At 53.0% G+C, this 27523-nt stretch overlaps 1 protein-coding gene across 1 annotated transcript; it reads left to right on the top strand.

Annotated features, from left to right (window-relative positions):
* Positions 1-1476: 1476 nt before the first annotated feature.
* FRZB (frizzled related protein) lies at positions 1477-26450 on the top strand. The gene is made up of 6 exons (XM_009896408.2): positions 1477-2016; positions 13351-13398; positions 17039-17104; positions 21858-22062; positions 23415-23478; positions 26195-26450. The coding sequence occupies exons 1-6, from the start codon at positions 1563-1565 to the stop codon at positions 26306-26308; spliced, it is 951 nt and encodes a 316-aa protein (XP_009894710.2). The 5' UTR covers positions 1477-1562; the 3' UTR covers positions 26309-26450.
* The last annotated feature ends 1073 nt before the right edge of the window (positions 26451-27523 follow it).

The following is a 27523-nucleotide window of genomic DNA, read 5'->3' as shown; positions in this document are numbered from 1 at the left end:
CTGAGGGGCCCAGAACTGGACAGAAGATTCCAGATGTGGCCTCAGCAGGGCAGAGCAGAGGGGGAGGAGCACAGGTTTCTGTGCACTGGCTTCTGCTAGGTGTGTTTCTGCTCAGGTGTGATTTAAAGGCAGAATCTGCACGAATGAAGCTGTTAATACCGCAGCAAAACCAAACCTAATGTAGCTGCTGATCCCTTTACAACTAGGAAGACTTTATCCTGCTCTTAAATTGTTAGCTGGCTTGGTTCGGGTGGGTTTTTTGCAGCTCAGATGGGGATACCTTTGTTGTGCCGTTGCTCTGTTGAGCTCCTTAAACATCACCCATCACAGAATCGTTAAGAGTTGGAAGGAGCTTCTGAAGCTCATCTAGTCCAACCCCCCTGCTGCTAGAGTACATCACAAGGAAGCAGCCTCCAAGACCCTCCTGGGCAGCCTGTTGCAGTGCTCCACCACCCTGAAAGGGAAGCATTTTTCCCCCTTATGTTTAGGTGGAACCTCCTGCGTGCCAGTTTGTGCCCATTGCCCCCTGCCTTGTCACTGGACACCACTGAGAAGAGTCTGGCTCCATCCTCCTGCAGGTTTAGAGTGGGTGATAGGAAAAATGTCTTTGTGGAAGGAGTAGTCAGGCATTGGAACAGGTCCCCCAGGGAGGTGATGGAGCCACAGTGCCTGGAAGTGTACAAAAAAGGGCCTAGACGTGGCACTTTGGGCCCTGCTTTAATGGCCATGGTGGAGTGAGGTTGGTGGTTGGATTGGATGACCTTCGATGTCTTTTCCAACTGAGGTCACAGAATCAGAGAATTGTCAGGGTTGGAAGGGACCTCAAGGATCAGCCAGTTCCAACCCCCCTGCCATGGGCTGGGACACCTCACACTACCGCAGGCTGCTCAGAGCCACATCCAGCCTGGCCTGAAAAACCTCCAGGGATGAGGCTGCCACCACCTCCCTGGGCAGCCTGTTCCGGCGTCTCACCACCCTCCTGGGGAAGATAACTTCTCTGCCGCTGTGTCCCCTTCTCCGCGCTCCTCTCCTGCACAAAAAGCGGCGTCTGCAGACCGGAACGCGCCTGTGTGCGCTCTGCGATCGCTGCACTTTGTGTCTGCGCTAGCAGCCAGAGTTTCTCACGGTTAGTTTCTTCCCGAGGCACCCCCTCGCCTTCCCGAGACGACGGGGAAGGGTTTCTTTCTTTCTCTCTTTCTTTCTTGTTTTTCCACATCAGAAAGGGAAGCTTCGCTCGCCCCCGCGGGGGCGGAGCGGTGCCCGCTGCCCCGGCTGCTCCCCCGCCGGGGCTCTTCTTTGTTCGGGGGCCAAACCCCGCGGCGGCGCGGGGCAGCCGCAGCCCCGCCGGCTGGCGAGAGGCGGGCCCGGCGGAGCGGCGCGGCCCGGCCCAGCCCGTCCCGTCCCGCCCGAGGCGCGGAGGGGCCGGTCGGCGGGCGGGGCCCCCGCGGCGGCGCGGCTGCCGCTGCCGGCGCCGGAGGAGCCGCCCCCCCGCGCCGAGGTCTGCCCGCTCGGCCCCTCGGCTCGGCGCGGCGTGGCCGGGGCACGCCGTCGGGGCGGGCGGCATGTGGCGGGGGCTGCCGGTGCTAGCCCTGGCCGGGCTGCTGGTGCTGGGGCGGGCGCCGGCGGGGCGGGCGGCGGCCTGCGAGCCGGTGCGCATCCCGCTGTGCAAGCCGCTGCCCTGGAACATGACCAAGATGCCGAACCACCTGCACCACAGCACGCAGGCCAACGCCGTGCTGGCCATGGAGCAGTTCGAGGGGCTGCTGGGCACCAACTGCAGCCCCGACCTCCTCTTCTTCCTCTGCGCCATGTACGCGCCCATCTGCACCATCGACTTCCAGCATGAGCCCATCAAGCCCTGCAAGTCCGTCTGTGAGCGCGCCCGCGCCGGCTGCGAGCCGGTCCTCATCCGCTACCGCCACGCCTGGCCCGACAGCCTGGCCTGCGACGAGCTGCCGCTCTACGACCGCGGCGTCTGCATCTCCCCCGAGGCCATCGTCACCGCCGAGGGCGCCGGTGAGTGCCCCGGGGACGCAATGGGGCCGCTCCGCTCCGCGCCGCCGACCGGACAATGGGCAGCGGGGAGCGGAGCCCACCCCCGGGGGAGCCTTGCTGCACCTCCCGCAGCTTTCCTCTGAGCCTCTTTTCTAACCCTCCACTTTTTTTTCCCAACCCTTCGGGGTTTGTGTGGGTTTTTTTCCTCTTCTCCCCGCCTTTCTTAGTCTCCTGGCTGCTCGCAAAGTTTGGCTGCGGGCATGCGTGACAAATGACAGCCCCGTCGAGCTTCTCTGGCAGCGCTCGGATCCCCCGGTTCACCTCGCCGGGGACGGGTCGGTACCCGCGGCCGCTGTTCCCTCTGGCCGGCCGCCTGTTGGGAAGGCAGAGCCGCCCGAGGGTGCGCTACCGGCCCGTGTGTCCCGGTCCCTCACTTCAAGATGGGCAATGAAGTTGGTGGAAGGGTCTGGAGAACAGGTCTTGTGAGGAGGGGCTGAGGAACTGGGGTTATTTAGGCTGGAGAAGAGGAGGGAGACCTGAAAGGAGATTGTGGTGAGCTGAGCTCAGTCTCTTCTCCCAAGGAACTAGCGACAGGACAAGAGGAAACAGCTTCAAGTTGCTCCAGGGGAGGTTAAGTTCGATCAATGTGGAAAATTTCTTCCCCAAAACTGTTGTCAAGCCCTGGAACAGGCAGCCCAGGAAAGTGGTGGGGTCACCATCCCTGGGGGGTGTGTAAAAGTCCTGTAATGTAGTGCTGAGGGCCATGGTTTAGTGATGACCTGGCAGTGCTGGGTTAATGGTTGAACTCGATGGTTTTAAAGGTCTTTTCCGTCCCCAACGATTCTGTGATTCTCAGCATCCCTGAGCAAGCTAAAAGGCAGCCTCCAGCACTGAGGCAGCTCCAGCATAGCTCTCATGCTACCTGACCCCCCCACGGGCATCAGAGGGGGTGTTGGAGCCTCTCAGTTTTCTTGCTGAATGCCTTTTCACCGACTTTGCTCACTAGGGTCCCACAGGACAGCTGGCACTGGGTCTCCAGCTGCTCTCTGGGGGTCCTAGGGAGGCAGGGGCAAGGCAGAGGAACCTCCGTGCTGCTCCTCAGGGACCCTACTTGGTAAGGGGTAGGCTCCTGTAGTGGCTGCCTTTGGGCTGGAGGAGTTCTCAGAGCACAGCTCCAAGATGGTGAGCTGAGCACCACTGAAATGCCAAACTGAAGGAGCTATTGAGTAGGAAATTGAAGTGAGCCAGGGGGGTGGCTGTCACGGGTGAGCTTTGACCTTTGTGGAACGACCACAGTTACAGAATACAGAATTAACCAGGTTGGAGAAGACCTCTGAGATCATCAAGTCCAACCTATCACCCAGCACCATCCAATCAACTCACCCATGGCACTGGGTGCCTCGTCCAGGCTGGTTTTAAACACTGCCAGGGATGGTGACTCCACCACTGCCCTGGGCAGCACATCCCAATGGCCAATCTCTCTGGGAAGAATTTCTTCCTTACATCCAACCTAAACCTCCCCTGATGCAGCTTGAGGCTGTGTCCTCTTGTTCTGGTGCTGGGTGCCTGGGAGAAGAGACCAACCCTCACCTGGCTGCAACCTCCCTTCAGGTAGTTGTAGAGAGCAAGAAGGTCTCCCCTGAGCCTCCTCTTCCCCAGGCTAAGCAACCCCAGCTCCCTCAGCCTCTCCTCACAGGGCTGTGCTCCAGACCCCTCCCCAGCCTTCTTGCCCTTCTCTGGACACCTTCCAGCATCTCAACATCTTTCTTATACTGAGGGGCCCAGAACTGGAGGCAAGCATTTGCTGCTGGTGGAACCAAGCTCTGTTTCCTTGCTGGAGAGCTGCAGTGTCAGTGGGGCTGCCAGATCTCTCCATCACAGGGCTGGGAGAGCAGAGCTGGGACAGGGGAGCAGCAGGAGGGGTCAAAGGCTGCGGCAGAGCAGCACCCATGGGCTCCTTGTGGTGCCCTCCAGCTCCCAGCTGCAACAGCAGGTTGTGGCATCTTGCTGAGGAGCAGCAGATCTCACCCCTACATCCCTCCCCCAGCAGTGTCCTGTAAACAGAGGATGGAGTTTTTTTCACACCATGCTCAGCACAAGTATTTGACTGTGCTTCTGTGCTGTTACCAAAGCTTCTGTATCCCACTGCCAGCAGTGTCAAACACTGTCATTCCTGTTTTCCTCTCCTAATGGAGTCTCCTGGCTGTGCTCCCCAGCTCAGCCTCCCCAGGTAAGCTGCTCTCTCCAGCCACCCCTATTTATTTGTTGGCCAGCCTAACCCCTGCTTCTTCTCTGACTGCCCTGAGTTACCTGCTCCACCTCTTCAAATCTCAATGCAGCCATCTCCAGTTCTTTCTGTAGAATCAGAGAATTGTCAGGGTTGGAAGGGACCTCAAGGCTCAGCCAGTTCCAAGCCCCCTGCCCTGTGCAGGGACACCTCACACTACAGCAGCTTGCTCACAGCCACATCCAGCCTGGCTGCAAACACCTCCAGGGATGAGGCTTCCACCACCTCCCTGGGCAGCCTTTTCCAGTGTCTCATGGGGAAGAACTTCCTAACATCCAACCTGAATCTACCCATTTTCTTTCCATCCCCCCAAGTCCTGTCACTCCCTGACACCCTCAAAAGTCCCTCCCCAGCTTTCCTGTAGCTTGTAAAGATTTCTGTTCCTACTGATTTCTGTCTCACCCTTCTAACTGCTCCCCTCTCACCTTTCCACCCTTCCTCCCCCCACTCTTGTCCCCAGCCTGTGAACCCAACCATCTGTTTTTGCCTGCCTCTGCCTCTCTGGGGAGGGGGTGGCCACAAGAGCTGCTGGGATGGCTTGGGCAAATGTGGGGGTTGTTTTTTGACCATCAAGCACCTCTGAGGTGCTTTCAGAGCTGCCTTACAAATGGCTCCATGCTCAGGCAGGCTTGGCAGGCCTGCAGCCCCTGGAAAGCCAATTGCATTCAAATCTGGAGGGAGGAAGTTTGGCTAAAATTGCCCCCAAGTTACCTATTTCTGAGGACCTCAGCAGCACAATAACCTCTTTGAGGGATTCCAGGGCCAGATCCATGAAAACTCTCTTTCAGTGAATGAGAACCTGATGACATTTCTCATTTCTGGGCTGCAAAGTTTGAACTGATGCATTATGCACCAGGCTGAAAGAATCCTTCTTGGAGGAATAGAACTGCTCCTTTGGAAAGCAGAGGGGAGCATTCCTGTTCTAGGAAGAGGTAAGGTGAGCACTTCCAAATCCAGTTCCCCAAATAAAGGTTTGCAGCCAAGCAGAAGACACAAATAACCAGCTGCCTAATGGGGACCAGGTGGAGTAGCTGCTCCTATTTTCTCTCCTAGATACTCTACCCATTATTCTGCCTGTAAACTGCATTTATTGGGCAGGCAGAGACAGAAACCTGTTGGGGTCTTCTGTGGTGGTTGTTATTTCCTTTCCATGGGTTCCTGCTGTGGGGGATGAGTGGAATTTTGATTTTTTTCCTTTCAAGCTTTTGCTGCCTGCAAAATACAACCACAGGATCAATTGTCAGGGTTGGAAGGGAGCTCAGGGATCAGCCAGTTCCAGCCCCCCTGCCATGGCCAGGGACACCTCACACCAGAGCAGCTTGCTCACAGCCACATCCAGCCTGGCTGCAAAAACCTCCAGGGATGAGGCTTCCACCACCTCCCTGGGCAACCTCTGCCAGTCTCTCACCACCCTCCTGGGGAAGAACTTCCTGACATCCAATCTGACTCTACCCACTTCTACTTTTGCTCCATTCCCCCCATCCTATCACTCCCTGACACCCTCAAAAGTCCCTCCCCAGCTTTCCTGTAGCCCCCTTCAGATACTGCAAGGCCACAAGAAGGTCTCCTCAGAGCCCTCTCTTCTCCACACTGAACAACCCCAACTCTCTCAGTCTGTCTCCAGAGCAGAGCAGCTCCAGCCCTCTGCTCATCCTCGTGGCCCTTCTCTGGACACCTTCCAGCACCTCCAGATCCTTCCTGGAACAGAGGCTCCAGAACTGGACACAGTGCTCCAGGTGGGGTCTCAGCAGAGTGGAGCAGAGGGGCAGAATCCCCTCCCTGGCCACACTTCTCTTGCTGCAGCCCAGGCTCTGCTTGGCTCTCTGGGCTGCAAGTGCTCACTGCTGGCTGCTGTTGAGCTTCTCATCCCCCAGTACCTAGGGCTGCTGACACACTGAAAGAGGGGAAGTAGTTGCTGCTATGTCTGTGGTGGAGAAGGCTGATAAAAACAGAAGTGCCCTGCTTAGGGCTCACTTAGAGGAAAAGCTCTGCAGAGCAGATTGTGCTGGTCTCCAAAACCTGAGTGTGGTCTGCAGTTTGCTAGGTTGGAGTTCTGAGGTACCTCAAGTTGCAGGTGCCAGCTTCAGACAGAGATCCCGTGGGAAACCTTCTCTTTTTCATTGTCTGTGAGAAACAGTGGGGTCCTTTCACACCCAGGTAGCTGAGGGATGCTGTGGGCACTGTGTGGCTGTTCTGGAGGGAGGTGTGGTGCTGAATGGTTTGGCTTTTCTTGGGGAGGGGTCTGGAGCACAGCCCTGTGAGGAGAGGCTGAGGGAGCTGGGGTTGCTTAGCCTGAAGAAGAGGAGGCTCAGGGGAGACCTCATTGCTCTCTACAACTACTTGAAAGGAGGTTGTAGCCAGGTGGGGGTTGGTCTCTTCTCCCAGGCAACCAGTGGCAGGATAGGACACAGTCTCAAGCTGTGCAGGGGGAAGTTTAGGCTTGATCTTGGAAAGAAGTTCTTCCCAGAGAGATTGGCCATTGGGATGTGCTGCCCAGGGAGGTGGTGAGGTCGAGGGCCCTGGAGGTGTTTAAGAAGAGGCTGAATGAGGCACTTGGTGCCATGGTCTGGTTGATTAGTTAGGGTTGGGTGACTGGTAGGGCTTGATGATTTTGGAGGTCTCTTCCAACCTGGTTGACTCTGTGATTCTATGAAGAAGCCTCTGGACAATATGTTGATGTGCCAGCTGTGAGGTCAGTGCATGCTAATGGCTGCTGTGTGGCTTTTATCCTGCATTCCTGCCCTTTGCCTTTTAGGGCTGACAGTGTTCTGCACACAGACCTGAATGCAAGCTGGCTCTGTGTGCAGGGCATCCCATTCACATAGAGTCATAGAATGGTCTGGGCTGGAAGGGACCTCCAAAGCTCATCCAGTCCAACCCCCTCTGCAGTCAGCAGGGACATCCCCAGCTAGATCAGGTTGCCCACAGCCCTGTTCAACCTCACCTTGAATACCTCAACCACCTCCCTGGGCAACCTGTTCCAGTGTTCCACCACCCTCATGGTGCAGAACTTGTCCCTCACATCCAATCTAAATCTGCTCTGCTCCATTTGAAGCCATTGTCCCTGCTCCTGTCCCTGCAGACCTTTGCAAACAGTCTCTCTGAAGCCTTCTTGTAGCCTCCTTCAGGTCCTGGCAGGTTGCTCTTAGGTCTCCCTGGAGCCTTCTCTTCTGCAGGCTGAACACCCCCAGCTCCCTCAGGCTGTCCTCATTGCAGAGCTGCTCCAACCCCCTGAGCATTTTCTTGGCCCTCCTCTGGACCCTCTCCATCAGGTCCATGTCCTTCCTGTGCTGAGGGCTCCAGATCTGCACACAGCACTGCAGGTGAGGTCTCAGCAGAGCAGAGCCAAGTGGCAGAATCCCCTCTCTGGCTCTGCTGGCAATGCTGCTTTGGCTGCAGCCCAGGCTGCCCTTGGCCTTCTGTGCTGCAAGCTCACACTGCCTGCTCCATGTGTTCTGTTCTCCTTGTGCTGAGGGTGTGTGGTGACTCTACCTCACATCTATCCAGTTGTCTCCTTCCTTTTGTTCATGTGTCCTATCAGCAGCAAGAAGTTCATGCAGACAAAAATGGTCCTGAATCTGAAATTCCAGAGTGGGACCTGTTCTTAATTTCCCACATAATCAATGGGCAGCCTGACCCCAGTCCTTGTTGCTGGTGGTGGAATGCTGACTCACTGCATGTGTTTGGCTGCTGCTGCCTGGCAGGGGGTTTGGTGCCTCAAAGTGATTTGTTTGTTCCTGTTTGGAAGAGGGAACTGGCAGCACACACAGAGCAGTGTGATGGATACCATGTGTATGGGAGGACAGAGCCCTCAGTTGGATATCTGTCTCATCCCATCTTATTTAGACAGGAGCTAGCTTGAAGGCATCTTAGGTTGTTATTGAGATGTTGGAGGACAGGGAAGCAGCATCATAAGGTATCAACTGTGTGATAAGGTATCAACTGTGTGTCCTCCATGCCCAAATTGTTCTGGGTGCTTGTCATGAGATGACTGAAACAGTGTGGCCAGCAGGAGCAGGGAGGTTATTCTGCCCTGTGCTCAGCACTGCTTAGGCCACCCCTTGAGTCCTGTGTCCAGTTCTGGGCTCCTCAGGTTAGGAAAGATGTTGAGATGCTGGAAGGTGTCCAGAGAAGGGCAACAAAGCTGGGGAGGGGTCTGGAGCACAGCCCTGTGAGGAGAGGAGCTGGGGGTGCTTAGTGTGGAGAAGAAGAGGCTCAGGGGAGACCTTCTTGCTCTCCACAACTACCTGAAGGGAGGTTGTAGCCAGGAGGGGGTTGGTCTCTTCTCCCAGGCTAGCAGCACCAGAACAAGAGGACACAGTCTCAAGCTGTGCCAGGGGAGGTTCAGGCTGGATGTTAGGAAGAAATTCTTCATAGAAAGAGAGATTGGCCATTGGAATGTGCTGCCCAGGGAGGTGATGGAGTCCCCATCCCTGGAGGTGTTTAGAAAGAGCCTGGATGGGTTGCTTGGTGCCATGGTTTAGTTGCTTAGATGGTGTTGGGTGATAGGTTGGACTGGATGATCTCAAAGGTCTCTTCCAACCTGGTCCTATTCTATTCTATTCTATTCTATTCTATTCTATTCTATTCTATTCTATTCTATTCTATTCTATTCTATTCTATTCCATTCCATTCCATTCCATTCCATTCCATTCCATTCCATTCCATTCCATTCTGACTCTGAATCATTTTAAAAGAATGCTACCTCCTGAACCTGGAAGAAATTAAAAGATCATTCAAGTGATGGAGAGGCATTCTCTTCAATCCACAAAGCCCCATCCTTTCCTCAGTTAGGCCAAGTCCTGCATCCATGCCTAGCTGAATGCATAGAAATCCACAAGGTGAATTTTCACAGCATCACAGAGTGTTAGGGGCTGGAAGGGACCTCCAAAGCTCCTCCAGTCCAACCCCCCTGCCAGAGCAGCATCACCTAGAGCAGGTCACACAGGAACACATCCAGGTGGGGTTGGAAGACCTCCAGAGAGGGAGACTCCACAACCCCCCTGGGCAGCCTGCTCCAGGGCTCTGTCACCCTCACAGGGGGAAAATTCTTCCTCATACTTATGTGAAACTTCCTCTGCCTCAGCTTCCACCACTGCCCCTTGTGCTGGCATTGGGCATCCCCCAGCAGAGCCTGGCTCCAGCCTCTGGGCACTCACCCTGCACAGCTTTAGCAACAGCACTGAGGTCACCTCTCAGGCTCCTCCTCTCCAAGCTCCAGAGCCCTCAGCTCCCTCAGGCTCTCCCCATGAGGAAGATGTTCCACTGCCTTCATCATTTTTGTGGCTCTGTGCTGGGCTCTCTTAAGAAGTTCCCTGAGGTCCTTCTTGCACTGAGGGGCCCAGAACTGGACACAAGATTCCAGATGTGGCCTCAGCAGGGCAGTGCAGAGGGGGAGGAGAATGTCTCTCAAGCTACTAACCACAGCCCTTCTAACCCACCCCAGGATGCCATTGGCCTTCTTGGCCACCAGAGCACATTGCTGGCTCATGGTCAACCTCCCATCCACCAGGACCCCCAGGTCCCTTTCCCCTTCCCTACTCTCCAGCAGCTCAGTCCCCAACCTCTCCTGCTCCATGGGGTTGTTCTTTCCCAGGTGCAAGCCTCTCCCCTTGCCCTTGTTGACCTTAAACTCTGTATTGTATGCTTCAAGGAAGGAATGAAGGAGCTGCTTCCCATACTTGTTTCTCATATGTTATTAACTTCATTTCCAAAACAGTGGTTTCCTAACTCCAGATGTTGTTGTCTGTGAGTCAGACTTTGCATAGCTCTGCCTGGAGCAGCAGAAATGCAGAGTGGTGTCAGGAGAGGGTTTCAGGCTGTGCTGAGGAGGAGCAGTCATCCCAGGTTGTCATTTGAAAAGTTGAGATTTGGTTTAGGTCTTTGCTCAAGCCTAGGAAGCAGCCTCATTCCTCAGCCCCTGAACAATTCCACTGCAAGCTTTAAGCCTTAAGAAAGGAAGGAAGAGTAAATAAAAGTATTGAAATCTTGTTCCTGATGACAGCATTGATCACAGAAAGGGCTGGGCTGGAAGGGACCTCAGGAAGTCATCCAGTCCAACCCCTCTGCAGTCAGCAGGGCTGTTCTCAAATCCAGCCTCACCTTCAATATCTCCAGGGATGGAGCGTCAGCCACCTCCCTGGGCAGCCTCTTCCAGTGTTCCACCACCCTCATGGTGCAGAACTTGTCCCTCACATCCAATCTCAATCTGCTCTCCTCTACTTTAAAGCCATTGTCCCTGGTCCTGTCCCTGCAGGCCTTTGCAAATAGTCTCTCTGCAGCCTTCTTCTGAGCTCCTCAGTTTAGGAAAGATGTTGAGTTGCTGGAAGGTGTCCAGAGAAGGGCAACAAAGCTGGGGAGGGGTCTGGAGCACAGCCCTGGGAGGAGAGGCTGAGGGAGCTGGGGTTGCTTCGCCTGGAGAAGAGGAGGCTCAGGGGAGACCTCATTGCTGTCTACAACTCCCTGAAGGGAGGTTGTAGCCAGGTGGGGATTGGTCTCTTCTCCCAGGCTAGCAGCACCAGAACAAGAGGACACAGTCTCAGGCTGCACCAGGGGAGGTTTAGGCTGGATGTTAGGAAGAAGTTCTTCATAGAAAGAGAGACTGACCATTGGGATGTGCTGCCCAGGGAGGTGGTGGAGTCACCATCCCTGGAGGTGTTTAAGAGGAGCCTGGATGAGGTGCTTGGTGCCATGGTTGAGTTGATTAGATGGTGTTGGGTGTTAGGTTGGACTTGATCTCAGAGGTCTTTTCCAACCTGGTTCATTCTATTCTATTCTATTCTAGTCTAGTCTAGTCTAGTCTAGTCTAGTCTTGTCTAGTCTATTCTAGTCTATTCTATTCTAGTCTATTCTACTCTAGTCTATTCTACTCTATTCTATTCTATTCTACTCTACTCTACTCTACTTTACTCTGTTCTATTCTACTCTACTCTATTCTACTCCACTCTGCTCTATTCTATTCTACTCCACTCTATTCTATTCTCTCTTCTTATGGCCTTGCCCTGCAGGGGAGCTCTGTTTTGCCCTGCTGTGTGAGGTAAGGGGAAGGCAGGACGGAGTGGTGGAGGAGGTGAATGGTCCCCTGGATCCATCCAGGGGGGGTCTGAGGAGTTTCTGTGTTGTTTATAAATACCTCCCTTGTATATTTTGTACCTATCCATTGCATTTCCCAGTTCCAGACTGCAGTTTTGCTTGTACATAGAGCTTCCATTTGCTTCCACCCCAAACTGAGCTAAGTCTGGTGGTTTTTTACCTTGGGGGTAGTTTCTCCAGATTAGTTGGGGAACAGAGGGGTCTGGGGGGATGTGTAATTCCAACCTACCACTTTTCATGATGAAGTATATGGACAAATCCCTTGAACTGTGTGATTTAATAAACAGCAGCTTGGAAATGAGAAGATCTTCCCAACGTGGGACACAGTCTGCTTACCAAGGTGTCTGAAAGAGCAGCTCTTTGGGCCCTGTTTTCCTTCTCTTCCTCATCTGTCCTTCAAAATGATCAGTATTCTTTGTTAAATGAGGGGCTCCTGCTGGCCACACTGTTCCTCATGCAGGCCAGGATGCCATTGACCCTCCTGGCTGCCTGGGCACACTGCAGGCTCATGTTCAGCCTACCATCCACCAGCACCCCCAGGTCCCTCTCTGCCTGGCTGCTCTCAGCCACTCTGCCCCCAGCCTGTAGCACTGCCTGGGGTTGCTGTGGCCAATGTGCAGCACCTGGCACTTGGATGTGTTCAGCCTCCTGCCCTTGGCCTCTGCCCATCTGCCCAGCCTGTGAAGCTCACTTCAGTATCAGTATCAGTGTCAGTATCAGTGTCAGTATCAGTGTCAGTATCAGTGTCAGTGTCAGTGTCAGTATCAGTATCAGTGTCAGTATCAGTATCAGTGTCAGTATCAGTGTCAGTGTCAGTGTCAGTATCAGTGTCAGTATCAGTGTCAGTGTCAGTGTCAGTATCAGTGTCAGTGTCAGTGTCAGTGTCAGTATCAGTGTCAGTATCAGTGTCAGTGTCAGTGTCAGTATCAGTGTCAGTGTCAGTGTCAGTATCAGTGTCAGTATCAGTATCAGTGTCAGTATCAGTGTCAGTGTCAGTGTCAGTGTCAGTATCAGTGTCAGTGTCAGTGTCAGTATCAGTATCAGTATCAGTGTCAGTGTCAGTATCAGTGTCAGTGTCAGTATCAGTGTCAGTGTCAGTGTCAGTGTCAGTGTCAGTATCAGTATCAGTGTCAGTATCAGTGTCAGTATCAGTGTCAGTGTCAGTGTCAGTATCAGTGTCAGTGTCAGTGTCAGTGTCAGTATCAGTGTCAGTATCAGTGTCAGTGTCAGTATCAGTGTCAGTGTCAGTGTCAGTATCAGTGTCAGTATCAGTATCAGTGTCAGTATCAGTGTCAGTGTCAGTGTCAGTATCAGTGTCAGTGTCAGTGTCAGTATCAGTATCAGTATCAGTGTCAGTGTCAGTGTCAGTATCAGTGTCAGTGTCAGTATCAGTGTCAGTGTCAGTGTCAGTGTCAGTGTCAGTATCAGTATCAGTGTCAGTATCAGTGTCAGTATCAGTGTCAGTGTCAGTGTCAGTATCAGTGTCAGTGTCAGTGTCAGTGTCAGTATCAGTGTCAGTATCAGTGTCAGTGTCAGTATCAGTGTCAGTATCAGTATCAGTATCAGTGTCAGTATCAGTATCAGTGTCAGTATCAGTGTCAGTGTCAGTGTCAGTATCAGTGTCAGTGTCAGTGTCAGTATCAGTATCAGTATCAGTGTCAGTGTCAGTGTCAGTATCAGTATCAGTGTCAGTGTCAGTGTCAGTATCAGTGTCAGTATCAGTATCAGTGTCAGTGTCAGTGTCAGTGTCAGTGTCAGTGTCAGTATCACTAAGGTTGGAAGAGACCTCAACACGCAGGGAGTCGCGGCGGCTTTGTAACAGGCTGGGCTGGAGGCTGTCGCCAGCTGTTTGGTGTTTAGCTGAGGAAGTTTTCAGTAAGCTGCACCATCAGAGGAAGAGCAAACATTTGAAGAGCAAAGCAGTCCAATGTGAAACATCCTGACCCTTCTTTATGTGTTTTGCAAACCCCTGCCAGATTTCCCGATGGATTCCAACAACGGCAACTGCAGAGGCGCCGGCATCGGTGAGTACGTCCTGGTGTCAGCTGAGCTGCAGCCTCCCAACTCCTTGTAATGTTTGATTAAGGAAGAGGGAAACTGTGTGATCACAGGATCAGAGGGTGTCAGGGGTTGGAAGGGACCTCTGGAGATCATCCTAGAGCAGGACCGTAGAATCCAGCACAGGTGGCACAGGAATGCATCTAGATGGCTGTGGAAAGGCTGCAGAGAAGGAGACTCCACAACCTCTCCTGGCAGCCTGCTCCAGTGCTCTGTGACTCTCACAGTGAAGAAGTTCCTCCTCATGCTGAGGTGGAACCTCCTGTGCTGTGGTTTCCATCCACTGCCCCTTGTCCTATCCCAGGGTGCAACTGAGCAGAGCCTGTCCCCTCCCTCTAGACCCCCAGCCCTCAGATTTGGACTCATGATCCCCAGAGGTCCCTTGCAAGCCCTAACATCCTCTGATCCTGTGAAAAGGTTCTGTAAACTGCAGTGGGCATCCTTCAAAAAGCCTGCTGCAGTTAGAAAAACCTGACAAAGGTAAGCCCCTGAACAAGCTTCACCTGAAATTGCCTTGGGGCTGGAACTGTGTCTGAAAGGCTTCTCTCCCTTAGGAAGAGAGACTCAGAGCCCTGGGGCTATTTAGTCAGGAGAAGAGAAGGCTGAGAGGGGATCTGATCAATGTCTATCAATAGCTGAGGGCTGGGGGTCAAGTGGGGCTGGGGCAAGCTCCCATGGCCAATCACTCTTTCTGTGAAGAATTTCTTCCTGACATCCAGCCTGAACCTCCCCTGGCACAGCTTGAGACTGTGCCCTCTTGTTCTCACCCGAGCTGTTTCTCAGGGAAGAGGAACTCACCAGGCCACAACACAGCACAGGGTTCAGCTGTGGGCTCTCAGCCTCCTTGCAGAGGGTGAGAGAGCTCGTTGCTGCATGGTGAAGTTGGGTGATACAGCTGCAAACTGCCCCAGTGTGGGCAGACAAACAACACACAAGGCACCAGCACTTGAGAGGAGGCTGTGCATGTTTGGATTTGGAGGCAGTGCCTCCTCCACTCCAGCTCGTTCTGAGAGCTTGAAATGAGCTGCATCACACAACTGGTCCGAGGTTTAAAGTAGCTGCATTTATCCTTTGTTAAGTTTGCCCTGAAACCAGATGAGTTCTGCAGCCTGGTTTGTCACACAGCCAGAGTGACACATGCTGACAGCAGGGAAGGCAAAGCTGCTTCTATAGAGACTGCTTGTGAAAGCAGCAGCCATCAAGCTGTCCCCCTAAACCCCAGGCAGCATGGCTAGCCGGGGGCACAGCACACACAAACTGGGACCTGAGTTTCAGGGCATGAGAGATGAGGAGATGGACACCATTTTTTATCCCCTTTGCTTGCAAAACAGCCTTTCATCAGAAAGCAGGGAGTTTCTGCTAGATAGGAGCTGGTGGGGAAGCCAAGATCTACCCTTCTTTTGTATTGATGTTTACACTTGCCTTTTGATGTACTTACCATCCATTGCCCCTTGTCCTATCACAGGGCACAGGTGAGCAGAGCCTGTCCCTGTCCCTTCTTGCTGACCCCCAGCCCTCAGGTATTGATAGACATTGATCAGATCCCTCTCAGTCTTCTCCTCTCCACACTAAACAGCCCCAGGGCTCTCAGCCTCTCCTCCCCAGGCAGGGCTCCAGTCCCTTCAGCATCCTTGCAGCCCTCCCATGGACTCTCTCCAGCAGATCCCTGTCCCTTTTGAACTGGGGAGCCCAGAGCTGGATGCAGTATTGCAGGTGAGGTCTCAGCAGGGCAGAGTAGAGGGGGAGGAGAACCTCCCTGGCTCTGCTGGACACACTCTGAATGCAGCCCAGGATCCCCTTGGCCTTCTTGGCCCCCAGGCCACATTGCTGTCCCATGCAGAGCTGGTTACCCACCAGCACTCCCAGCTCCTTCTCCAGCAGATCACCTCCCAACCTGTACTGCTGCAGTTTATTATTCCTGCAGCACAGGAGGAACATGAGGAGGAACTTCTTCACTGTGAGGCTGACAGAGCACTGGAGCAGGCTGCCCAGAGAGGTTGTGGAGTCTCCTTCTGTGGAGCCTTTCCATCCCTGTCTGGATGTGTTCCTGTGTGACCTGTGCTGGATTCTGTGGTCCTGCTCTGGCTGAGGGGGTGAACTGGAAGATCTTCTGAGGTCTCTTCCAACCCCTAACATCCTCTGATCCTGTGAGCTAAGAGAGAGCTTTCACTGAGAACATGGCCAGGTCTGTAAGAACAGGTCTTACAAGGGGCATTCATCAAACTAATAGCAGAAAAGAATCCAAGGCTGTCTTAAAACTGAGAGGACTGCAAGGTTGTGCTTTCTTCTCTTTGTAATTGAGATTGTTTTCTCCTGCTTGTGCCACTGAGCAGAAGAATCTTAAAGCCTATGGCTTGTTGGGCTTTGACACTGAGTTTGGGTCATAGGAGCACATCTCTTATGGCCTGTTCCAATGCAGCTTATAAAATGGGCCATAATCTGGCCTGAAGTATGCCTGTGAGCTCCCCCAGGCAGAAAGGAAGCCAAAAATCACTTCCTTTCCCTGACTTTGTTTTTCTTGAAGCACAAAAGCTGAAGTCTGGAGGGGTTCTATATATAGATTGCTGAGGATGTGTTTGAAATTCAAGGAAACAATAATACTCTTCTTCTGAAATGTTCTCCTCTTTCCTGTGCTGCATTTTCAACTACAAAAAAAACCCCAAAACCATTAAAAAACCCCAAACCCAAAGCAACCTTTTCAATAGAAAGGGTTGAGGAAGAGAAAGGGAAAGGGTTGAGAAAGATTTGAGGAATCCCTCACCATGACATTCCAGGCTTGGTTTGGTTTTAATGTGCAGAAATCTGACAGAGCCAATCACAGAACATTAGAGGTTGGAAGGCACCTCCAGAGATCATCAGAGACAGCAAGCTCTGCATGGGACAGCAATGTGCCCTTGTGGCTAGGAAGGCCAAGGGGATCAGGGGGTGCAGCAAAAAGAGTGTGGCCAGCAGGGCTGGGGAGGTTCTGCTCCCCCTCTGCTCTGCCCTGCTGAGACCACAGCTGCAATCCTGTGTCCAGTTTGGGGCTCCCCAGTTCAAGAGAGACAGAGACCTGCTGGAGAGAGTCCAAGGGAGAGCCAGGAGGATGCTTAGGGGACTTGAGCATCTCCCCTGTGAAGAGAGACTGAGAGCCCTGGGGCTGTTGAGTCTGGAGAAGAGAAGGCTGAGAGGGGATGTGATCAATGTCTATCAATAGCTGAGGGCTGGGGGGCAAGTGGAGGGGGCCAAGCTCTTGTGGGTGCTGCACAGCAATTAGCCAACTTGAAGACAGAAGGTTTCAGCTCAAGATGAGGAGAAACTTCTTTGCAGTGAGGGTGACAGAGGCCTGGAGCAGGCTGCCCAGAGAGGTTGTGGAGTCTCCTTCTCTGGAGCCTTTCCAACCCCACCTGGATGCATTGCTGTTCAGCCTACCCTGGGTGATGCTGCTCTGGCAGGGGGCTCGGGCTGGATGATCCCTGGAGGTCCCTTCCAGCCTTTAATGTACTGTGGTGCTGTGATTCTCCTTCCTCTTGGTAGCCACCCTTCATGTCCCTGTAGGTGGTTCTGAGGTCTCCCCTCAGCCTTCTCCTCTGTTTTCTGCCTAAAGCAAGCTTTCTGGTTTCACAGAGCGCTGCAAGTGCAAGCCGATAAAAGCCACCCAGAAGACCTATCTGCGAAACAACTACAACTACGGTAAGAGCAGCTGCTTGGCCAGCTCCCAGCTCCTCCAAGCCCACACTAAGGGGAAGTTTCTCATTCCAAAACAACAGCAAAACCCCCCAGACAAACAAACAAACAGCCAATGGTATCCATTTGCTGTGGTTAATGCACTGGTGCTTGTTCTGTGATCAGGTGGATCATAGAATGGTGGATGTGGGGCAGGCTGTGGATGTGGTCTACCTGGACCTCAGCAAGGCCTTTGACACTGTCCCCCACAGCAAACTCCTGGCCAAGCTGTCAGCCCCTGGCTTGGATGGGAGCACACTGCATTGGGTTAGGAACTGGCTGGAGGCTGAGCCCACAGAGTGGTGGTGAATGGTGCCACAGCCAGCTGGCAGCCAGGCACCAGTGGTGTGCCCCAGGGATCAGTGCTGGGCCCCATGCTCTTTAACATCTTTATTGATGATCTGGATGAGGGCATCGAGTCCATCAGCAGTAAATGTGCAGATGACACCAAGCTGGGGGCAGGAGTTGATCTGCTGGAGGGTAGAGAGGCTCTGCAGAGGGACCTGGACAGGCTGGACAGATGGGCAGAGGCCAAGGGCAGGAGATTGAACACATCCAAGTGCCAGGTGCTGCACATTGGCCACAGCAACCCCAGGCAGTGCTACAGGCTGGGGTCAGAGTGGCTGAGAGCAGCCAGGCAGAGAGGGACCTGGGGGTGCTGGTTGATGGTAGGCTGAACATGAGCCTGCAGTGTGCCCAGGCAGCCAAGAGGGTCAATGGCATCCTGGCCTGCATCAGGAAGTGTGGCCAGCAGGAGCAGGGAGGTCATTCTGCCCAGTGCTCAGCACTGAGTTCTGTGTCTAGTTCTGCGCTCCTCAGTTTAGGAAGGAGGTTGACTTGCTGGAAGGTGTCCAGAGAAGGGCAACAAAGTTGGTGAGGGGTTTGGAACAGAAGCCCTATGAGGAGAGGCTGAGGGAGCTGGGGTTGCTTAGCCTGGAGAAGAGGAGGCTCAGAGGAGACCTTCTTGCTGTAAACAACTACCTGAAGGGAGATTGTGGACAGGCAGAGTTTGGTCTCTTCTCCCAGGCAGCCAGCACCAGAACAAGAGGACACAGTCTCAAGCTGTGCCAGGGGAGGTTTAGGCTGGGGGTTAGGAGGAAGTTCTACACAGAGAGAGTGATTGCCCATTGGAATGGGCTGCCCAGGGAGGTGTTGGAGTCACCATCATTGGAGGTGTTTAGGAGACTTGATGGGGTGCTTGGTGCCATGGGTCAGTTGATTAGGTGGTGTTGGATGATAGGTTGGACACCATGATCTTGAAGGTCTCTTCCAACCTGGTCTATTCTATTCTATTCTAGTCTAGTCTAGTCTAGTCTAGTCTAGTCTATCCTATCCTATCCCATCCCATTCCATTCCATTCCATTCCATTCCATTCCATTCCATTCCATTCCATTCCATTCCATTCTACTTAGCCACCACAAGAGCACAGCCAAGGTCAGCAAGCCAGAAGCAGCAAGCAGTTAGCATCTGTCAGAGCACAGAGAGCAGGAAGAGCCCAGAAAGTTAGTTTATACAGCTAGCTTTGTGTCACTTCTCAGACCAAGGGGATTGTTTGACCTTATCATGACTTTCCCTTTCCCATCCACCAGTAATTTATTTACATTCTCTCACTTCTCCTCAAGAGCTGTGGAAAACTTTTCCTAGGCACCAGCCTAAAACTGCCACAGATGCTGTGCCTGAACAGCCCTGTGTTATGCTGCCAGGAACACCCAGGAAAGGGCATGGTGTCCCCATCTCCTGTCTTCTCTTGTCCAGCTTGCCCTGGTCTTCAGGCATATCACAGGGCCAGTGTGGTGTGTTGGTCAGATAACCATGCTCAGACAAGCCTTTGTTACAGTTCCTATTAACCTTCAATGATGATAATAATAACACCCCTCATTGGGTGCTTTATTTATTCTTTGTTTTTCCTTAGGGGACTGCTCAGTTTTTATCTTGTTTGGGTGGATTTGTCTGGAAAACAATTCCAGAGGGACTGCTCTTTAGCTGGGCTCCTGCAGGTGGGAGAGAGTTGCTGAGCAGGCTCCTGCTCATCATCTCTCCAGGCTTTGGAAAGGAAGGAGGTTTCAAAACCCCTGGGAAATAACTCCAGATGAAAGCAAGGGGAAGGGTTTGGTTTGCTCTTAGAGGGCTCTGAGGAAGTGGGGCACTTGGGGTCAGTTGTAGCTGTTAAATGCACAAGATACTAATTGCTGGTAGCTGTAGTGAAGGTGGCTGCAGTATGTTGCTGATTGATGCTCTGTATGGGCAGTGCATGAGAAGAGAGGAGATGTTCCCTGGTTCTTTTGCTTCTCTACTCCCTTTCCCCCCCCATAGGTTAGGAGAAATGTGGAATGCAGGGGATCTGTTTGTGGAAGGGGAGCCTTGTTTGCTGGCTGTGAAAGACTGGGGCATCCTCTGGAGCATGGCCTCAGCATTGGCTTTGCATTTGGAGGTGGTGCTCTGGAGCATGGCCTCAGGAGTGGCTTTGCATTTGGAGGTGGTGCTCTGGAGCATGGCCTCAGGAGTGGCTTTGCATTTGGAGGTGGTGCTCTGGAGCATGGCCTCAGGAGTGGCTTTGCATTTGGAGGTGGTGCTCTGGAGCATGGTCTCAGGAGTGGCTTTGCATTTGGAGGTGGTGCTCTGGAGCATGGCCTCAGGAGTGGCTTTGCATTTGGAGGTGGTGCTCTGGAGCATGGCCTCAGGAGTGGCTTTGCATTTGGAGGTGGTGCTCTGGAGCATGGCCTCAGGAGTGGCTTTGCATTTGGAGGTGGTGCTCTGGAGCATGGCCTCAGGAGTGGCTTTGCATTTGGAGGTGGTGCTCTGGAGCATGGCCTCAGGATTTGGCTTTGCATTTGGAGGTGGTGCTCTGGAGCATGGCCTCAGGAGTGGCTTTGCATTTGGAGGTGGTGCTCTGGAGCATGGCCTCAGGAGTGGCTTTGCATTTGGAGGTGGTGCTCTGGAGCATGGCCTCAGGATTTGGCTTTGCATTTGGAGGTGGTGCTCTGGAGCATGGCCTCAGGATTTGGCTTTGCATTTGGAGGTGGTGCTCAGGAGCATGGCCTCAGGATTTGGCTTTGCATTTGGAGGTGGTGCTCTGGAGCATGGCCTCAGGAGTGGCTTTGCATTTGGAGGTGGTGCTCTGGAGCATGGCCTCAGGATTTGGCTTTGCATTTGGAGGTGGTGCTCTGGAGCATGGCCTCAGGAGTGGCTTTGCATTTGGAAGTGGTGCTCTGGAGCATGGCCTCAGGAGTGGCTTTGCTTTGGAAGTGGTGCTCTGGAGCATGGCCTCAGGAGTGGCTTTGCATTTGGAGGTGGTGTTCAGCTCCCTGCTCATCCTCAGAGAAATGGATTGCCTCTGAAAGGCAAAAAAAAAGAAGGGGTGAGGGAGGAAAGAATTAGATGGGTCAGCAGGTCAAGATCAGGAGCATTTGGAGTTCATAAAGAGCAGGGCAGAATGGTGCTGGGCAGTGCACTGAAGGGAGAGTAAAACTGCTAAGGGCCTGTCATCTAGCAGAAGCAGTGAAACAAGCAGCTTTGATGCACATGCCCCTGTCCTTGAAAGGTTGAGAGTGGCAAATGAAGTGTGGTCATCAGTGCTGCAAGCAAAGAGGGAGCAGGTACAGCTTGAGGGAGCAGGTACAGCTTGAGGGAGCAGATACAGCTTGAGGGAGCAGGTACAGCTTGAGGAGCAGGTACAGCTTGAGGGAGCAGGTGCAGCTTGAGGGAGCAGGTACAGCTTGAGGAGCAGGTACAGCTTGAGGGAGCAGGTACAGCTTGAGGGAGCAGATTCAGCTTGAGGGAGCAGGTACAGCTTGAGGGAGCAGGTACAGCTTGAGGGAGCAGGTACAGCTTGAGGAGCAGGTACAGCTTGAGGGAGCAGGTACAGCTTGAGGGAGCAGATACAGCTTGAGGAGCAGGTACAGCTTGAGGGAGCAGGTACAGCTTGAGGGAGCAGATACAGCTTGAGGAGCAGGTACAGCTTGAGGAGCAGGTACAGCTTGAGGGAGCAGGTACAGCTTGAGGGAGCAGATACAGCTTGAGGAGCAGGTACAGCTTGAGGGAGCAGGTACAGCTTGAGGAGCAGGTACAGCTTGAGGGAGCAGGTACAGCTTGAGGGAGCAGATACAGCTTGAGGAGCAGGTACAGCTTGAGGGAGCAGGTACAGCTTGAGGAGCAGGTACAGCTTGAGGGAGCAGGTACAGCTTGAGGAGCAGGTACAGCTTGAGGAGCAGGTACAGCTTGAGGGAGCAGGTACAGCTTGAGGGAGCAGATACAGCTTGAGGAGCAGGTACAGCTTGAGGGAGCAGATACAGCTTGAGGAGCAGGTACAGCTTGAGGGAGCAGGTACAGCTTGAGGGAGCAGGTACAGCTTGAGGGAGGAGGAGAGTGCATGGTTGCATATACTTAAAGTGGGAAGGGTGCAGAAGAAGGGATGCTAAAGCCCAGCTTGCAAAGACATGAATCCAACTTCAACAGCCCTGTTTAAGGCCACCTTCACCAGGACATGAATCCAGCTCCTATGTAACTGCTGCTCGTGGCCATGCTGTTAGGAGCTAGACTGAGCTGGCTGGAGCCTCTTGCTGGATGGTGCAGTGATGAAATGAAGAGGTGGGGGCAGGGAGTTCAGCTAAGCTTTTGATAATGGACCATACAAAAGACTAATCCCAGAGGTCACCACAAGCAGCTGGGGGGTGAGCTGCATTCTCTGCTGCTAACTGCTCTCTTTGTGCCTGCCCCCAAGTCATTCGGGCTAAAGTGAAGGAGGTGAAGACTAAATGTCACGATGTCACCGCCGTGGTGGAAGTAAAGGAGGTCCTCAAATCCTCCCTGGTCAACATCCCCAAGGACACTGTAAACCTTCACACCAACTCTGGCTGCCTGTGCCCCCCTCTCAGCGCCAACGAGGAGTACATCATTATGGGCTATGAGGATGAGGAGCGCTCCAGGTAACGCCTCCTGCCTCCTGCGTTGTGCTTGCAGCTGCTTTTGTTGCCCTGCCTGTAAAGCTGAACTTCAGAGCCACCAGGAAAGGCAAACTTGCTGTTACTTGAGATTGTAAGGATTGAGGTTGAGATTACTACCCCCCTCCTCCCCCCCCCAGCTAACTGGAAATTACCCTCAGAATAAATTCTCCCCCCCGCCCCCCAAAACAAAACCACAACCCCAAACTCAGAATTGAGAAGGGAAATGAAAGTTATGGTTACAAAAGGTAAACCTAACTCTGGAAGTATAAAATGTGATGAATGTGTGCCAAATATATTTACATGTGTCTGCAATTCAGGAGAAAAGTAAACAAATCCAAGGTTTCCCTTGCACAGAAATACACATCCCTGGATAGCCCAGAGGGCTGCTTGCAGCCTCCTTCAAACCAGCCGCCCTTCCCTTCCCTTCCCTTCCCTTCCCTTCCCTTCCCTTCCCTTCCCTTCCCTTCCCTTCCCTTCCCTTCCCTTCCCTTCCCTTCCCTTCCCTTCCCTTCCCTTCCCTTCCCTTCCCTTCCCTTCCCTTCCCTTCCCTTCCCTTCCCTTCCCTTCCCTTCCCTTCCCCTCCCTTCCCCTCCCTTCCCCTCCCTTCCCCTCCCTTCCCCTCCCTTCCCTTCCCTTCCCTTCCCGTCCCTTCCCTTCCCTTCCCTTCCCTTCCCTTCCCTGCCCTTCCCTTCCCTTCCCTTCCCTTCCCTTCCCTTCCCTTCCCTTCCCTTCCCTTCCCTTCCCTTCCCTTCCCTTCCCCCCTGCCATGCCCAGGGACACCTCACACTACAGCAGCTTGCTCACAGCCACATGCAGCCTGGCCTGAAAAGCCTCCAGGCATGAGGCTTCCACCACCTCCTTTGGAAACCTCTTCCACTGTCTCACCACCCTCATGGGGAAGAACTTCTTCCTAACATCCAATCTCAATCTACCCATTTCTAGTTTTGCTCCATTCCCCCCAGTCCTATCACTCCCTGACACCCTCAAAAGTCCCTCCCCACCTTTCCTGTAGCCCCCTTCAGATACTGGAAGGCCACAATTCAGTCTCCTTGGAGCCTTCTCTTCTCCAGACTGGACAACCCCAACTCCCTCTGTCTGTCCTTACAGGAGAGCAGCTCCAGCCCTCTGCTCATCCTTGTGGCCCTTCTCCAGACACGTCTCAGCAATTAAGACGCTGGGCTAAAGTACCAGCCTCAAACTATGACATCTCTGTGTGTCTCCTAAGTGGAATTGAGGGAGGAGAAGGCTCTCTGCAGGCACAGAGACCTTAGTCTTGCAGGTGTGTAGCTTGTGCCTCTCTGCTGACAGAGTAACTGGTTGTCTGTGCCGTGCAGGTTGCTCCTGGTGGAGGGCTCCATAGCTGAGAAGTGGAAAGATCGTCTTGGCAAGAAAGTCAAGGTAAGGAAACACCTCCCCCCAAGCAGATACCCTGCAGATGCCATGAAGCATCTGCCTGGACCTGGTCTTGCTTTCTATGACCAAGTGACTGTGTCAGGAGATAAGGGATGACCTATGGAGCTGATTACAGAATCAGCTGGGATGGAAGGGACCTATAAGATCACCAAGTGCAGCCAATCACCCAACCCTATCTTATCAACCAGACCTTGGCACTGACTGCCTCATCCAGGATTTTCTGGATGTGGCACTTGGTGCCATGGTCTAGTCATGGGGTCTGAGGAGACAGGTTGGACTCTGTGATCCTTGGGGTCTCTTCCAACCTTAGTGATACTGTGATACCTCCAGGGATGTCAACCCCACTCCCTCTCTGGGCAGCACATGCTAATGGCCAAGCTCTCTGGGAAGAACTTCTTTCTAAGATCAAGCCTAAACTTCCCCCTGCACAGCTTGAGACTCTGTCCTCTTGTTCTGTCACTGTAGCCTAGGAGAAGACATAAACCCCCACCTGGCTGCAACCTCCCTTCAGGGAGATGTAGAGAGCAATGAGGTCTCCCCTGAGCCTCCTCTTCTCCAGGCTAAGCAACCCCAGCTCCCTCAGCCTCTCCTCACAGGGCTGTGCTCCAGACCCCTCCCCAGCCTTCTTGCCTTTCTCTGGACACATTCCAGCATCTTAACATCTTTCTTTGACACACTCCTTCACAACATCCTGATGGCCAACTGGAGAGATAAGGAATTGCTGGGTGGAGTGTTCAGAGGGTAAGGAATTGGCTGGGTGGTCCCATCCAGAGGGTGGTGCTCAATGGCTTGAAGTCCAGATGGAGAGCAGTGACTGTGGTAGCCCTCAGGGGTCCTTCCTTGGACATGTGCTGTTTAATACCTCTATCAGTGCTATAGACACAGAGATTGAATGCACCATCAGCAGTGTGCAGATGGCACCAAGCTGAGGGGTGCTGTGGATACCCCAGAGGGACAGGATGGCAGCCAGAGGGACCTGGACAGGCTGCAGAGGTGGTGCCCAGGGGAACCTCATGAGGCTCAACAAGAGCAAGTGCAGGGTTCTGTACCTGGGCTGGAACAATCCTCACTGTCAATGCAGGCTGGGGGAGGAGGGCACAGAAAGCAGCCCTGAGGAAAAGGACTTGGGGGTGCTGGTGGGGGAGAAGCTGGACAGGAGCAGGCAGGGTGAGCTTGCAGCACAGAAGGCCAAGGGCAGCCTGGGCTGCATCCAAAGCAGCATTGCCAGCAGAGCCAGAGAGGGGATTCTGCCACTTTGCTCTGCTCTGCTGAGACCTCACCTGCAGTGCTGTGTGCAGGTCTGGAGCCCTCAACACAGGAAGGACCTGGACCTGAAGGAGAGGGTCCAGAGGAGGCCATGAAAATGCTCAGGGGGTTGGAGCAGCTCTGCTCCAAGGACAGGCTGAGGGAGCTGGGGGTGCTCAGCCTGGAGAAGAGAAGGCTCTGGGGAGACCTAAGAGCAACCTGCCAGGACCTGAAGGGGGCTACAAGAAGACTGCAGAGAGACTGTTTGCAAAGGCCTGCAGGGACAGGACCAGGGGCAATGGCTTCAAATTAGAGCAGAGCAGATTGAGATTGGATGTGAGGAACAAGTTCTGCACCATGAGGGTGGTGGAACACTGGAACAGTTGGGATGTTGGGATGTGCTGCCCAGGGAGGTGGTGGAGTCACCATCCCTGGAAGTGTTTAAAACCAGTCTGGATGAGGCACTCAGTGCCATGGGTGAGTTGATTGGGTGGTGTTGTGTGATAGGTTGGGCTGGATGACCTTGAAGCTCTTTTCACAGAATCATAGAATCAATAAGGTTGGAAAAGACCTCAAAGATCATCAAGTCCAACCTGGCATCTCATGACTACTACACCGTGGCACCAAGTGCCACATCCAGTCCCCTCTTGAGCAGCTCCAGGGACGGTGACTCCACCACCTCCCTGGGCAGCACATCCCAATGGTGAACGAATCTCTCTGTGAAGAGCTTTAGAATCGAGTAGAGTAGAGTAGAGTAGAGTAGAGTAGAGTAGAGTAGAGTAGAGTAGAATAGAATAGAATAGAATAGAATAGAATAGAATAGAATAGAATAGAATAGAATAGAATGGAATGGAATGGAATGGAATGGAGTAGAATAGAATAGAATGGAGTGGAGTGGAGTGGAGTGGAATGGAATGGAATGGAATGGAATAGAATAGAGTAGAATAGAATAGAATAGAATAGAATAGAATAGAGTAGAGTAGAATAGAGTATTGTAGAGTAGAATGGAATGGAATGGAATAGAGTAGAATGGAGTAGAATGGAGTAGAATAGAGTAGAATAGAGTAGAATAGAATAGAATAGAGTAGAATAGAATAGAGTATTGTAGAGTAGAGTGGAATGGAATGGAATGGAATGGAATGGAATGGAATGGAATGGAATGGAATGGAATGGAATAGACCAGGTTGGAAGAGACCTTTGAGATCGAGTCCAACCTATCATCCAACACCACCTAATCAACTAACCCATGGCACCAAGCACCCCATCAAGTCTCCTCCTGAACACCTCCAGTGATGGTGACTCCACCACCTCCCCAGGCAGCCCATTCCCATGGGCACTCACTCTCTCTTGTGAAGAATTTCCTCCTGACATCCAGCCTGAACCTCTTTCTCCTCCCCTCCAGCCTAACCTGCTGAGTTCTGTGTTCTTAATTAAACTTCTCTTGTCCTTCCTGCAGCGCTGGGACCAGAAGCTTCGCCCCCTGGGGAAGGGGAAGGGAGAGGCTGGGCAGAGCGAGGCTGTGGCCCCCAGGCCTGGCAGAGCCAGCAGCGCCCGGCAGGCACGGAGCTAGAGGTGGGACGCCCTGCGCTGGACATGCAGTGGGGGAGGGCCTCTCTCCCAAGACTTCACTGTGGGAGCAGCCAAGGAGAAATTGCACTATTGCACGTTATATTCTATTGTTTACTACAAAATAATTGGGTTTAGCTTATCATAGTTGGGGTGGGTTTTATCCTCCCTCTTCTGCCTCTTGGGTTTTTTTTCCTTCTGGATGTGTGCAAGCAAGATCTGGAAAGAGCTTTTTGTCTTCTTGTTGGTTTGTGGGTTTTTTTTCCCCTCCCCCTTCTTTTTCCTTTGTTTTGTTGTTTTTTTTCCCCCCCACCTGTTACTAAGAGCTGTAGGAAACTGCCCTTATGAGATGGGGTAAGACAAGGAGGTGATGAATTGACCATTCTAGCTCCTGGGACTTCTTAGGGAGAGAAAGCCTGCAAGCAGGAAGGAGATCTGGCAAAAGCCAGCACTTAAAGTTGGGACTCTCTGTAGTGGCTTCTCCCTTCACCCTCTTCCTTGGCCACCTTCCTTGGCCACCTTCCTGTGTCAGAGGGAGGCTGTTACCTGGTCTGAAGTGTCCTCATTTGGTTTGGGTTTTGTTCTTAGTTATTACTCTGGAATATCTCTAAAGGGATCCTGTTGAGAGAATGGTTTGAATCAGTACACCTCTCTTAAAGCTTCCTTTAAAAATAAACCACTTGTGTAAGCCAAAGCCTAACTGAAAATGTTTCCTGCAGCAAGACCTGGTGTGCTTGGACACAGGGGCCCTGGGGGTTTTGCAGTGCTCTTGCAGGGGAGGTTGTGTAGTTCTGTTGCACACTCACAGAATGGGCTGGCTTGGAAGAGACCTCCGAAGCTCATCCAGTCCAACCCCCTCTGCAGTCAGCAGGAGCATCCCCACCTCCATCAGGTTGCCCAGATCTCTCTCCAGCCTCACCTTGAAGATCTCCAGGGATGTGGACCCAACCCCAGGACCTGATGTACAATTTACTTCTCCTCTTACAATGGCAGGTTTGGGGGGTGGGTTTGGTTGGTTTTTTCCTCCCCCTTTTCTTTCTTTTCTCTGCTGAGGTGTAGGAGTAGACAGACTTAAGCAGGCCTGCTTCTCAGGACAGGTCTGCACTTTTATCCTTTGGGTTTTGTGGTGTTATCCTTCAATCTGTGCCTACATAAACAAGCATTCAGTGCTCAGTAAAATATGTCCAATAAAAAGAACTGTAGTTGCCAACACAGACCT

This window comes from Dryobates pubescens, chromosome 37 (genome assembly GCF_014839835.1).
Source record: "Dryobates pubescens isolate bDryPub1 chromosome 37, bDryPub1.pri, whole genome shotgun sequence".
In the NCBI taxonomy this organism is placed as follows: Eukaryota; Metazoa; Chordata; class Aves; order Piciformes; family Picidae; genus Dryobates; species Dryobates pubescens.
The sequence above is the reverse complement of the archived record's forward strand: the minus strand, read 5'-3'. Positions and strand labels throughout refer to the sequence as shown.

What these genes read in the sequence shown, in the direction of transcription:
- FRZB (XM_009896408.2), top strand. Translation starts at nt 1,563, where the DNA reads ATGTGGCGGGGGCTGCCGGTGCTAGCCCTGGCCGGGCTGCTGGTGCTG. An exon ending in CGTCACCGCCGAGGGCGCCG is followed by an intron (nt 2,017 to 13,350) that starts GTGAGTGCCCCG and finishes AACCCCTGCCAG; the next exon opens with ATTTCCCGATGGATTCCAAC. An exon ending in GAGGATGAGGAGCGCTCCAG is followed by an intron (nt 22,063 to 23,414) that starts GTAACGCCTCCT and finishes TGTGCCGTGCAG; the next exon opens with GTTGCTCCTGGTGGAGGGCT.